The sequence below is a fragment of the Chiloscyllium plagiosum genome, unplaced genomic scaffold (assembly GCF_037043375.1).
Source record: "Chiloscyllium plagiosum isolate Xiang-an unplaced genomic scaffold, Cpla_swu_hap1 HiC_scaffold_17, whole genome shotgun sequence".
In the NCBI taxonomy this organism is placed as follows: domain Eukaryota; kingdom Metazoa; phylum Chordata; class Chondrichthyes; order Orectolobiformes; family Hemiscylliidae; genus Chiloscyllium; species Chiloscyllium plagiosum.
The window spans coordinates 30355537-30369606 of record NW_028270155.1 but is presented as its reverse complement, the minus strand read 5'-3'; the positions used below and the strand labels follow the sequence as shown (position 1 = coordinate 30369606).

At 42.4% G+C, this 14070-nt stretch overlaps 1 protein-coding gene across 1 annotated transcript in view; it reads right to left on the bottom strand.

Moving 5' to 3' along the window:
- The window catches only part of tmem231 (transmembrane protein 231), a 52963-nt gene extending 42884 nt beyond the window's left edge, over positions 1-10079 (bottom strand). The window contains exon 1 of the mRNA XM_087995771.1: positions 9867-10079. Within this exon, the coding sequence (XP_087851897.1) occupies positions 9867-10005 (139 nt within the window). The 5' untranslated portion in view covers positions 10006-10079. The remainder of the gene's footprint in view (positions 1-9866) is intronic.
- Between the last annotated feature and the right edge of the window lie 3991 nt (positions 10080-14070).

Sequence of the window (14070 nt, the reverse complement as noted above, 5' to 3'; positions counted from 1 at the left end):
TTTGGGGCAACATGGTGGCTCAGTGGTCAGCACTGCTGCCTCACAACACCAGAGACTGGGTTCAATTCCAACATCGAGCAACTATCTATGTAGAGATTGCACATTTGCTCCGTGACTGCGTGGCATTCCTCTGGGTGCTCCGATTTATTTTCACAGTCCAAGGATGTGCTGGTTAGGTGGATTCACCACAGGAAATGCAGGGTACAGGGATAGGGTAGTGGGGGTGGGTCTGGGTGGAATTTTCTTTGGAGGGTCAGTATGGACTCAATTAGCCAAATGGCCTGCTTCCACACTGTAGGAATTCTACAAATCTAACCAATATAATGTCTCAAAAAGGAAATAAAACTGAACATGGCCTTGTGTGTGGGAAATCGTGATTCAATAACCTAATTGAGTTTTTGAAGAAATAACAAAGAGGATTGATGAGGGCAGAGCGATGGCCTATATGGACTTCAGTAAAGCGTATGGCAAGGCTCCTCATAGCAGACTGGTTGGAAAGGTTAGATCACAGGAAATAAAAGGGAGAACAAAACTGCCTCGAAGGTAGAAGACAGAGTGTGGTGCTGGAGGGTTGCTTTTTACACTGAAGGCCTGTGATCAGCAGTATGCCACTAGATTCGATGCTGGGTCCACTGCTTTTCATCATTTATACAAATTATTTAGATGTCAACATAGGAGGTATGGTTAGTAAGTTTGCCGGTGACACCAGAATTGGAGGTGTAGTGAACAGCGAAGTAGGCTACCTCAGAGTCAATAGGATCTTGATCAGATGGGCCAATGGGCCAAGCAGTGGCAGATGGAGTTTAATTTAGATAAATGTGAGATGCTGCATTTTGGAAAGGCAAATCAGGGCAGGACTTATACACTTAATGGTAAAGTCCTGGGAGTGTTATTGAACAAAGAGACCTTGGAGTGCAGTTTCATTGTTCCTTGAAAGTGCAGTCTCAGGTAGATAAGATGATGAAGAAGGCGTTTGGTATGCTTGCCTTTATTGGTCAGAGCATTGAGTATAGGAGTTGAGACATCATGTTGCAGATGTACAGGGTTGCAGATGTACAGGACATTGGTTAGGCAAGTTTTGGAATTCTGCTTGCAATTCTGTCTCCCTGCTATAGAAAGGATGTTGTGAAACTTGAAAGGGTTTAGAAAAGATTTACAAGGATGTTGTTAGGGTTGGGGGGGGGGGGGGCGTTTGAGCTATAGGAAGAGGCTGAATAGGCTGGGACTATTTTGTCAGGAGCATCAAAGGCTGAGGGGTGACCTTACAGAATCATGAGGGGCATGAATAGGGTAAATAGATTAGATTAGATTCCCTACAGTATGGAAATGGGTCCTTCGGCCCAACAAGTCCACACCGACCTTCCGAAGAGTAACCCAACCAGACCCATTCCCTGTATTTACCCCTGACTAATGCACCTAACACTATGGGCAATTTACCATGGCCAATTCACCTGATCTGCACATCTTTGGATTGTGGGAGGAAACCCACGTAGACACAGGGAGAATGTGCAAACTCCACACAGTCGCCTGAGGCAGGAATTGAACCTGGGACCCTGGTGCTGTGAGGCAGCAGTGCTAACCACTGAGCCAATAGACAGGGTCTTTTTCCTGGCTTGGGAATGTCCAAAACCAGAGGGCATAAGATAAGGGGGAAAGGTTTAAAAGGGATCTAAGGGGCGCATGTATGGAATGAGCTGCCAGAGGGAGTGGTGGAGGCTGGTACAATTACAACATTTAAAAGGCATTTGGATGGGTATATGATTAGGTTTAGAGGGATATGAGCAAAATGCTGGCAAATGGGACTAGATTTATTTAGGATACCTAGTTGCCATCGACAGGTTGGACCAAAGGGTCTGTTTCTATACATCTCTATGACTCCCTAGTATCAACTGGAGGCTTGGGACTCGGATAATGAGGGGGGGAGGGAAAATAAAGAAGTTGTTGAAATCCACATGTATCCCGTGTGCTATATATCTCTATGACTACCTAGTTTCAACTAAGTCACTGGAAATGATATTGAAAAACACTGGAGATCAGTAGGCATCCGAGGAACAGGAGAATCTCGGAAATGACCCGCAAGAATGTGTCCTGTCTCCCTGATGTAGAGGAGACCAATATCAACTGCATCTGGTGTGGTCTCCTCTACATCTACACCTTCTTGCAGATCGTTTCAGAGAACATTTCTGGGACACTCGCACCCACCAACCCGTGGCTGAACACTTCAACTCCCCCTCCCACTCCTCCACCGCCAAACCATTACCACCCGATGCCTGGTGGAAGACCGCCTCATATTCTGCGTTGGGACTCTGCAACCACACGGGGTAAATGTGGATTTCAACAGTTCTCCCATTTCCTCTCACCCCCACATTATCCCAGTCCCAAGCCTCCAAGTCGGCACCGCTCTCCGGACCGGTCCATCACACCCCCCTCTGACCTATCACCCTCTTCCTCACCTTCATCCACCTACACTTTTCCAGCTACCTTCCACCCAACCCCAACCCCTCCCATTTATCTCTCAGCCCCAACCCACAAGCCTCATTCCTGATGAAAGGCTTCCATCTGAAACGTAGATTCTCCTGCTCCTCAGGATGCTGCCTGACCTGCTGTGCTTTTCCAGCACTACACCCTCGACTCTGATCTCCAGCATCTGTAGTCCTCACTTTCTCGTTTTGGAAAACACTGTCTTGCCAACTCGGCTAAGCTCCACTTACCAATATCTGGGAAGTAATCCTAGGAGTCTTCAACATTGTCTCTGGACCCCAAGAAGTCTCATGGCATCAGATCAAATGTAGGTAAGGACATTTCTTGGTGAATGCTATATACTGTCATTGTTTGGCTGATGAACCAGTATTCCTCCATGTTGATAACCACTTGAAGGAAGTATTGATGGTGGCAAGGGTGCAGAATTCAGTCTTAGGGACTTCAAGAGTGGCTCAGTAGCACAATTATTGATCAAGCTGATTGAGTCCTAATGGGCATTGCTGCTAGACTGGGTGAATCTTTTCTTTTTATTCATTTGTGGAATGTGAGCATCATTGGCCATTCAGAATTTATTGCCCATCCCTAGAAGCCCTTGAGAAGGTAGAGGTGAGTTGCCTTCTTGAACTGCTGCAGTCCACCTGCTATGGGTGAACCCAAGTGAATTCCAGCCAGAGTGAAGGAATTGAAAAATGTGGTGCTGGAAAAACACAGCAGGCCAGGCAGCATCCGAGGAGCAGGAGAATCTCCTGCTCCTCAGATGCTGCCTGGTCTGCTGTGTTTTTCCAGCACCACATTTTTCAACTCTGGTCTCCAGCATCTGCAATCCTCACTTTCTCAATAGTGAAGGAATGTCAATCTTTTTCCAAGTCAGGATGGTGAGTCATGGCGTTTGGTAAGGGAACCAAGAGGGGAAAAAAAAATACACGATTTCATCCCCAAAAATCTATGTACCACAGATGTACAATATATGATCTATGACAGTATCAGTAAAGGTAACCACCGCTCAATCCTTGTGGAGATGAAATCCCATCTTCACATTAAAGATACTCTATCACCTTCAAACAGATCACAAAATTCAAGATTGGGCATCCATGAGGCACTGTGATACAACAGCAGAATTGCGCTCCAACACAATCTGCAGCTACATGTCTTGCCACATTCCCCACTGTGGTGAAACGGTTAAAAATTATGTCCCAATACATGTGTGAATCTAACCGGAATGGAGGTGTTGCTTAGTCCCGTGTGAATCTTATTACACACCTCCCCGTGTGAATCTTCTTATCTGTATGTAACCAGAATGGAATGTGTTTTTTAGCCTTGCTCTGCTGTTCACATGAATGTTTATATCTGGAAAAGAGTATATCAGCTGGAAAAGTCTCCAGTTCGGTGAGTCTGCTCCGGGGTTACGTTTAACCGCCGAGCGTGGGTTGTTGGCAACCGCTCTACGAGAACTGACGGCTCCCAGTTCCGGTAACATGTAGAGTGAGTATAAGCCAGACCCGTTGTAAGTATGAGACCTGGTTGTGGCGACGCTGCGGGGAATAAAATGCTCATATTCTAGCAGACTCGCCTCTTGGTCGTTTGTTCTGTGTCAGACTACTCTCCTACGAACCTGACCTTGAGAATTTTTTAAAACACCCACTCTACCATTACCAGTTAAGCATGGGGACAAACCCTGGTTCAACGAGGAGTGCCTGGAGCAGCACCAGATATATGTAAAAATGAGGTGTCAACCTAGTGAGGCAACAAAAAGAGGACAACTTTCATCACAAGTAACTTAAACAGAAAATGATAAACAGGGCTAAGCAATTCAACAACCAACAGATCAGATCTAAGTCAAGAGTGTGGTGCTGGAAAAGCACAGCCTGTCAGGCAGCATCTGAGGAGCAAGACATCCAGCTCTGAATAATGCTGGACAATTAAACAACTCGGCGGAGAAAAAGGCTTGACAAATACTCCCATCCTTCCTGAGGGACAGCCAGCACATCTGCAAAAGACAGGCTGAAGCATTTGCTCCAAAAACATCATACCAACCAGGACAAAAACAGTCCACTTGATCAGCATCATATCCACAAACATTCTGTCCTTCCAGCACTGTCACTCAGTAACAGCAGTATGTACCACCTCCAGCAGTAATTCACTAAGGTCAAATTCACCAGGTCCTTAGCACCTTCCAAACTCAACTACTACCATCTAAAAATGTAAGGGCAGCAGATACAATGGAACAGCACCAGATAAATGTTCCCCTACAAGCCAATTACCATCCCGATTTGGCAACATATCACTGTTCCATCAATATCATTAAAATCCCAAAACCATCTCCCAAACAGTAATGTGAGCCAAAAGAACTGCAGCAGTAACAAAACCAGCTCATTACCACTTTCTCAAGGGCAACTATAGTTAGGTAATAAACACTGCCCTAGCCTGTGACATCCACATTACATTAATGAATAGCCACTGAATGTTATATTCTCTCTTAGTCATTACCTGCCACTTGTATTTTTCCTTCTTTAGTCCTCAACTGAGGAGACTCTAACCTCTAATCTGCCACTTGTTTTGTGATAATGTTACATGCCACCCATTAATCCTAGTCTGCAGGTTGTCCAGCTCTTGCTGCATATGGATACAAATTATGTTAGTATTGTGCAATCATCAGTGAACATTGCACTTTTAATCCTGTGATGAGGAAAAGGTCACTCATGAAGCAGCTAGAGATGTTTGAGACGAGGACGCTAGCCCAGGAAACTCCAGTAGTGATATCCTGGGAACGAGATGTTTGGCAACCACAACTTTCTTCCAGAGACTCCATTCAGTGAGAAGTTTTTTGCCGGTTCTCATTGAACCCAGTTTTACTCAGGCTGCTTGATGCCTTACTCAGTTAAATACTGCCAGGCTTGCTGTGTTCTTCCAGTCTTCTGCTTATCTGCCTTGATATGAAAGGCAGTCAATCTCAATTCAACTCAAGTCCAATTTTTGTTCATGATTGAACCAAGATCATAATGATGTCAGGAGCTCTTGGTCTTGGCAAAATCCAAACTGAGCATTAGCGAGTAGATTGTTGCTAGCAGATTATTGCTGAGTAGATGCCACCTGATAGCAATTGTTGATAACAGTGGCTTTATTCTTCCAATATTAGTTAGAGAAAAATTCCGTTCAACGAGTACTTTATATCAGCCAAGCAGTCTGGGAATTTAGAGAGAATGGAGAGATCAAGAGAGGTAAGTAGTGGGGTAGAGGTAAGTAGCGGGGCTCAGTAAGCAAACTATCACCGTTTTCAAATATGTCACCAAGTGGCAGCATGCAGATAAAAAAAGTGAAAAATAGGAGTCTGGGAACAGAAAGTCATGCAAGTGATTTGCTGGCTACAATTAGACAGCTACAATTATAACCAGATAAGTGCAATCCCACAGCTGGATGGCCATGGAATGATGTTACTGGAGAATGGTGTGGTCAACCAGGACAGAGGATTCAGACAGTTAAAGATGGACAAGGAGAGATATTTTGCCTTTCTATATCCATCTCAATTTCACTAAACATAGCCTAGTCATACTCCCACATTCAGACATTCTGAATGCCAATTTTGAAGCTGATGATGACTTTACAATTTCAGAGAATTATTAGAACATAGAACAGTCCAGCACAGTACAGGCCCTTTGGCTCAGGATGTTGTGCCAAGCATTTATCTTAATGTAAGGTCAACCTAACCTACACACCCCTCAATTTACTGCTGTCCATGTGCTTGTCCAGCCGTCACTTAAAGTGTCCCTAATGTCTCTGACTCTACTACCACCACTGGCAGTGCATTCCACACACTAATTATTTATTTTACATTTAAGGGGGAGCTAGTGGTATAGTGGTAACCGCACTGGAGCAGAGACTCAAGCTAATGTTCTGTGGAATTACATTTAAGTCCTACCATTGGCCTTTGGTGCAGTTAAAGCTGAATTAATTAAAGTAGAATTAAATGGAGAATGTCTTTTGGTGACCATGAAACCATCACTGACTTTTCCAACAATCAATCAATTTAGCTCACTAACATTCTTTAGGAAAGGAAATCTGCCATCCTTACCTGGTATGATCTACATGTAAATTCATGCCCACAGGAATGTGTTTCACTCATAACTACCCACTGAAGAAGTCTAGCAAATTACCCAACTCAAGGTCAATAAATGCTCCCTTTGCTTGTAATGCACAGATTCAATGAAAGAATTTTACAAAGCTGTAAAACAGTTTCCTATGCAGAAACAAAACACATTCAAATTCAGACAACTTTTTATGAGCCTCTACCCATTCATGAAAAAATACCAAGCAGAACATAAAAAAGGGGAGCTAGAGTAGGTCAATCATTTATGAAGAATTTCCCTTCTCTATTCCACCTTCTAACACTTTCCACATATGTTTTAATAACCAGTTCAACACATCACTATGTTCCCAGGCCAACATCTGTCTCAGGCTTGCTGTAGTGCTCCAGCAGCTCAGTGCAAGCTCGAAGAACAGCATCTTATTTTCCACGCGGGGGACCCTGCAACCTTCAGGACTCAATATCAAAGTCAACAATTTTAGAGCCTGAGCACCTTCTCAAATCAGATTGTAAATTTCCTGATGAATGGTTTTTGCCCAAAAACATCGATTTCCTGCTCCTCGGATGCTGCCTGACCTGCTGTGCTTTTCCAGCACCACATTCTCAACTCTAATCTCCAGCATATGCAGTCCTCACACGCCCAGACACTTTAGCCACCCTGCCACATATCAAAGACACCTCAGAGATGACAACCAGACTACTCCAGCCCCTAGGCACCATAGTAGCCCACAAATCTATCACCACATTGAGACAGCTCCCGATGAATTTAAAGAACCCCATGCCAACAATCAGCAGAACAAAATCATATACAAAATACCCTGCAAGGACTACAACAAACATTACATTGGGCAAATGGGCAGGAAACTAGCCATCAGGATACATGAGCACCAACTAGCTACCAAAAGACATGACCAACTAGCTACCAAAAGACATGACCAACTATCACTGGTATCCAGACACACAGATGAAGAGGGACACCCGTTCGTCTGGGACAATACATCCATCCTGGGACAGACTAAACAAAGACACGCACGGGAATTCCTAGAGGCCTGGCATTCAAACCAGAACTCCATTAACAAACATATAGATTTGGTTCCCATTCACCAACCTCTCAGACCGGAAATGATATCACCTACCACAACAAACCGAGACAGATAAATAGCAAGCAGGACAGAACACCAACACTTTACCGAAGGCTCACTAATGATGTTACCTAGCCTGGTGACGAAACGTCTGAGAAACATCTACCGGCTCAGCGAACAAATTTACAACCTGATCCACAACCTGAACTACAAATCTTCTCCAATGTCCTTACCCCAAACCCACACAAGACCTTGTTATCATATGAGCTGCTACCCTTTCTGATGAAGGGCTTTTGCCCGAAAAATCGATTTTCCCGCTCCTCGGATGCTGCCTGACCTGCTGTTCTTTTCCAGCACTACACTCTTGACTCTAATCTCCAGCATCTGTAGACCTCACTTTAACCCTGCTACCAGAAACAACACACTGTCAGCCACTAATGGTTCTCCCAGGCTGACCTTTAACCATTCTTTTGTCTGCCCAACTGTTTTTCCAATCAGGTGGGTCAATGGACCAAAGACAGACAGATAGCATTTAATTTAGATAAATGTGAGGTGCTGTATTTTGAAAAGGCAAATCAGAACAGGACTAATATACTTAATGGTAAGGCTCTGGGGAGTGTTACTGACCAAAGAGACTTGGAGTGCAGGTTCATAGTTTCTTGAAAGTGGAGTTGCAGGCAGATAGGATAGTGAAGAAGATGTTGGTATGCTTTCCTTTATTGGTCAGAGCATCAAATACAGGAGTTGGGAGGTCATGCTGCAGTTGTACAGGACATTGGTTAGGCCACTTTTGGAATATTGTGTCTCCCTCCTATCAGCAATATGTTGCAAAACTTCAAAGGGTTCAGAAAAGATTTACAAGGATGTTGCCAGGGTCGGACGATTTGAGCTATAGACTGGGCCTATTTTTGTTTGGAGTGTCAGAGGCTGAGGGGTGACCTTATAGAGGTTTATACATTTTTTTTAAATACACAAAGTATTTTCCCCAGGGTGGGGAGTCCAGAACAAGATAGCGTAGATTTAGGATGAGAGGGGAAAAATTTAAAAGGGACCAAAGGAGCAACTTTTTCACACAGACGGTAGTGCATGTATGGAGTGAGCTGCCAAATGAAGTGGTGGAGGCTGGTACAATTACAACATTTAAAAGACATCTGGTATATGAATTGGAAGGGTTTAGAGGAATATGGGGTAAGTGCTGGCAAATGGGACTATATTCGGTTCGGGATATCTGGTCGGCATGAACGAGTTGGACCAAAGGTCTATTTCTGTGCTGTACATTTCTATGATTATGACTCTCTTTCTCACCTCCATCTTCACTTATCATTTACTCCTTACTCTAATTTTCAGCATATATACCAATCTTTTCCAAACTACAATTAGTGCTGAAGAAGGGTCACTGGACCTGAAATGTTAACTCTGTTTCTTTGCCACAAATATTACCAGATCCGCTGAGTTTTTCTAGCAATTTCTGATTTCCAGCATCTGCAGACGTTTTTCTATCAATCCCTGTCTTCTTTCACATAACAGTGACTAACTACACTTGAGAAGTGCATAAACAGAAATTGCTGGTCTTGAAAAGTACATCATTGGCAGCAAAACATGTTGAGATCAGGTGGTAATGAAAAGTGCAATATGAACACGAGTTTTGTTTTCTTTTAAATGTAGTCAATAACTCAGCATCCACAGCCCTTAGGATATGTATCAAAGATGCAAACATTAAAACCATTGGTTGCAATATAATTTCACTTCAAATCAGTCCTAAATATTCAGTCCCTTATTCTGAGATTGTGACTTTGAATTCCAAACTTGCCAGCAAGGGGAAATCATCCTCCCTGCACTGAACGCATCTCTGAAAGATTTTTGTATATTCAAATGAGATCTCATTCATTTAAATTCTACGTAATACAACCTATTAACTATTCCTCGAGGTAAATCCGTCAACCCGGGGATCAATCTAAATCACCCTCCAAAGCAAATACATCCTTTCCTTAATAAGATCAAAATTACCACAAAATTCTCCAGTAATAGTCTCCCCAAGGTTTTATAAATTGTACTATTTCCCTCATAAACATAATACGATCACAATTTACAATTAGCTTCATGTACCCGAACCGTATAAACAACAATAAAAATTACATCACAAGGATTTCTAATTCGAGCTTTCCTAAGAAAGTACTGGACTAGGCCAATGGTCTATCACCAGATTGAATTAAATTTCTCACCATGACTCCTGTAGGCAACCAAAAGCGGCGGGATGTATGTAAGCGCCATAACTATCAACAAGAACAAGGTGGCTTTGGTGAAAATGCTTGTTTTGTAACGAATTAATGACGGATGCGAATAAATTTCGTACATGGCCATTGGTGACAGAGCTCCTGGGGAAACCGCCGCTTCGGTTCGAGTTTGGTGTCAGGTTCCCATCGCTTCCCAGGGCAACCGTCGTCAGGCCTCAGTGTGAGGCGGGGCTATCACAACTGACAGCAACATCACCCAACCACAGGACGACAGGGTCCAGCCGTCACCCAGACCCATCCAATCGGAACGGGAGAGTGAGGAGGCTCCACCCTCCCACCTCGTCCAGAGCTAAGCTTGGTCTCTCAGAATCGCATGTTGGTCAATGCTGGGGGAGGGTACGTGTCCTGGTTTTCTGAAGGAACAGTTCAGTTGAGTGATATTGCCCACTTGTTTCATGTTTTTCAGACAATGCTCTAATTCTTGCTTGAAAGCATCAATTGAAACTGTACTTTGCCATAATGGCAGTTCACACCACATTGCCATTTCAAATCACATGTAAAAGATTTTTTTCATGCCGTCAAAAGTCCTCACCTCATCAATCACTAATAATTATGATTGTCTACCTGCAAAATTCCGTGTAACTGTTTATTGGTCCTGTGGATTCTTGCATGGCTGATGAATCCAATTCTAGATTAGAGTGGTGCTGGAAAAGCACAGCAGGTCAGGCAGCATCCAAGGAGCAGGAAAATCGACGTTTCGGGCAAAAGCCCTTCTCATTCTAGAATCTGCTGTCCAACCACACAATTGGAAGTTGTTTCTGGGTGGTGGACTTGGTCCTTGGCTATGAGTTCGCTGGCATTCTTTCTTTAGTTCCTTTCCATACTTTCTCCTGATGACGGGTATTCTCAAAGAGTTGTGTTCCTTCATACAGAACCTTAGTCAGTTACTTCTAAACAAAAGTTCTTCAATGTATTGACATATATACTGCATTTCTCGGGGGAAGTCTCAGGGAGTCTTTGAAATGCTTCCTTTGCCCTCCTCTTGCTCAAGTGCCTTCATTGACCTGGGCAAAGATGATTTGCTTTAGCAGTTAAAACTCAGGCATCTTAAGCACATGGCAGTTGGTTTTGGACCATCATGGTCTTGATGCTGGTGCTATTGCTTCAAGGATGTTGATGTTAGTAGACTTGTCCTCCCAAATGATGCAGAGAATCCATCTCAAACAAAATTGATAGTACTTCTCAAGGACCTTGAGATGATGTCTATTTGTAATCCAAGTTTTGGAGCCATGTAGAAGAGCCAGAAGGATGACATAATTATACACAAGGATCTTGGTATCAGCACAGATGTCGCAGTCATCTGTGTTGAATTCTCCCATCCATGTCAACTATAGATGAGAATTAGTTTCCCAGCTAGGAGAAATGTTCTATGTTTGGGAAGATTCCTCTGTTTTTCTTAATGGACAGATGGACAAGAACTTGACTTGGGACAGATAGTAAAGGATTTGAGTTATATTCAGGGTGAGGATTAAATCAATTCTTCAGTATGCTTCCGCAAAGGCATTAAGCAAGGATTGAAGATTCTCTTCCAAGAGAGTGGATGACATTGTCAATTAGCTGAGGTTGAAAGTTTCTTGTCCAATTTGTTGACAATTTCCACACCACTGGGAATCTTGTTCTTGACAAGACGAAGAATGTCACCATTACTTCTTTTAATAATTACTTGAAATATGTGCTCTCTGGTCCTCAAACCTCTTTTTTTGTGTGATTTGATGCCATGTGGAGTTTGGATTCAAGATAGACTAATCAAAGAGAAGACAAAATCAAGAACTTGTCTTCAGGCTTAGATCTCAAAGTAACACAGTTTATTATACTTTCAAATTACATGTTGCTGTACTTGATAATCATAGATAGACCAGGCTCTGATCTTAGATAATGACTAATCTAACTTTTTTCTGTCATAAAGTCATGAAGGTCTATAGCACAGAAAAAGGCTTTCAAGTCTGCACCAGTCAGAAACAACCACCTAAGTGATCTAATCCCATTTTTCAGCACTTGGTTCATCGACTTATATGCTTTGGCATCACAAGTGTACGTCTAAACACTTCTTAAATGTTATGAGAGTTTCTGCAAAATGTTACCTCACATCCCCTCAAAACAGCCTGTCCCTTACCTTAAATCTATGTCCCTGGTCACTAAACCCTCCACCAAGGGAAAAGGGTTTTTCTTAATTGCAATTTCCCAAGTGTCCATTACTTTTGCCTTTGCTTATTAGTTCTAAAAGCTTTCCCACCACTGCAATTAAACTTCCTGATCTATGGTTGGTGAGGTTATCTTTACCCCCTTTTTTGAACAAGAACGTAGCATTTAAATGTGGGAATTAAATGTAATTTTGCTAATTTGAGATGAGACAAAATGAGTTAGATTTGTGAGTTGTGAGAAAGTTGTAAAGGCGCTTCAAGAGAATTCAGAGAGGCTAAGTTACAAGGTAAAAAGTTGGGAGATGGAATACAATGTAAGGGAATGTAATGTTATCCAGATTCATGGTTTAACCAGAAATACAGACTATTTCTGAAATGGTGAGAGGCTTAGTTGTGTTGAACTTCAAAGGGATTTCAGTGTCCTTGCTCATGAGACACTGTAAATTGATGTGCAAATACAGGAAGCAATTAAGGCAAATGATATATTGGTTCATATTACCAAAGAACTTAAGTAGAGGATTAATGATGTCTTACTACAATTATAAAGAATCTTGGTGAGAAACACACCTGGAGTACTATATGCAGTTTTTGTCTCCTGATCAACAGTGAAATATACTTTCCACAGGCAGCATCAGCAGCCCTTGTCCATCTAAGTTAAAAATCACACAACACCAGGTAATAGTCCAATAGGTTTATTTGGAAGCACTAGCGTTCACAGCACTGCTGCTGCTTCCAAATATACCTGTTGGGCTATAACCTGGTGTTGTGCGATTTTTAACTTTGTCCGCCCCAGTCCAACACCGGCTCCTCCACATCTTGTCCTTCTAAGTAGTGGAGGTCACAGGTTTGAAAGATTCTATTGAAGGACCCTTAATGAATTATTGCAGTGCATTTTGCGGTTGGTACACATTGCTGTTATTGTGCGTCAGGTGAAGGGAGTGAATGTTAAAGATACAGAGGTGACACCAATCAAGCATGCTGCTTTGTCATGGATGGGATCAGGTTTTTTGAGTGTTGTTGGAGTTGCACCTCCGGGCAAGTGAAAGTGTATTCCATCCGACTGCTGATTTGTGCCACGTAGATACTGGACAGGAATGGGAATATAGAAAATGAGTTACTTGCTACAGAATCCTAACCTCTAACCTATTCACATAACCACAGTATGTATATAGCTGGTCCAGTTCTGTTTCTGGTCAATGGTAACCCTGTGGATGTTGACAATTTTGGATTCAGTAATGATAATGCCATTAAATATTATGGGGCGATTGTTGGATTCTCTCTTTTTGAAATGGTCATCACCTGATACTTGTGTGGCATGAATATTACTTGTGTTAAATCCTTGTTGACATATTCATTTTTTTTGTTTTTGGTTTGGTTCTGTGAACTGTGAGCTGAAAGCTACGGTAATCTTTGTTTTAAAAAGAGAATAAATACACTGATATTTGTTTATGAGGCAAGAACTGAAGGTTAATTGCAGGTTGTTTCTTGTTTAAGGTGCTCCAAAGATGTTTCGACTCCAGAGAGACCTTATGCTCAAACAGATGGTAAATGTTGAATGTTGACTGGACCTCATAGGAAACAATCAATCTAGTGAAGGCAGGCCTGAGTTTGAAGTGGTTTTTGAACTGTGTTTAAGTCAGAAGAGGCCAGAGGTTTGATGGCTCCCTGGTTATCCTCTCATTATCAACTTTTAAGAATAGAATTTCAGTTGTAAGAATTAAATGAATATTCCTCGGAATCTATTGGAAGTTATGTGTATGAGTTGGTATCATCAGAAATTAAGCAAGATATAATCCTATGTGCCAGTGATGTTATGGATTGTGGAGTCTGCTTAAGTGATTTGGCTAAATTTATTTATTTTTCTTTTGGTTTATCCCTTAACCTTATCTGTTAGTCTTTGTGTGAGAGTGAGGGCTAGATTTAAAGAGGATTGAGTTTCGAGAGTAGACATTAATTAGATTACCTTGTGGTTTAACTTTGCTCTGTTAAAG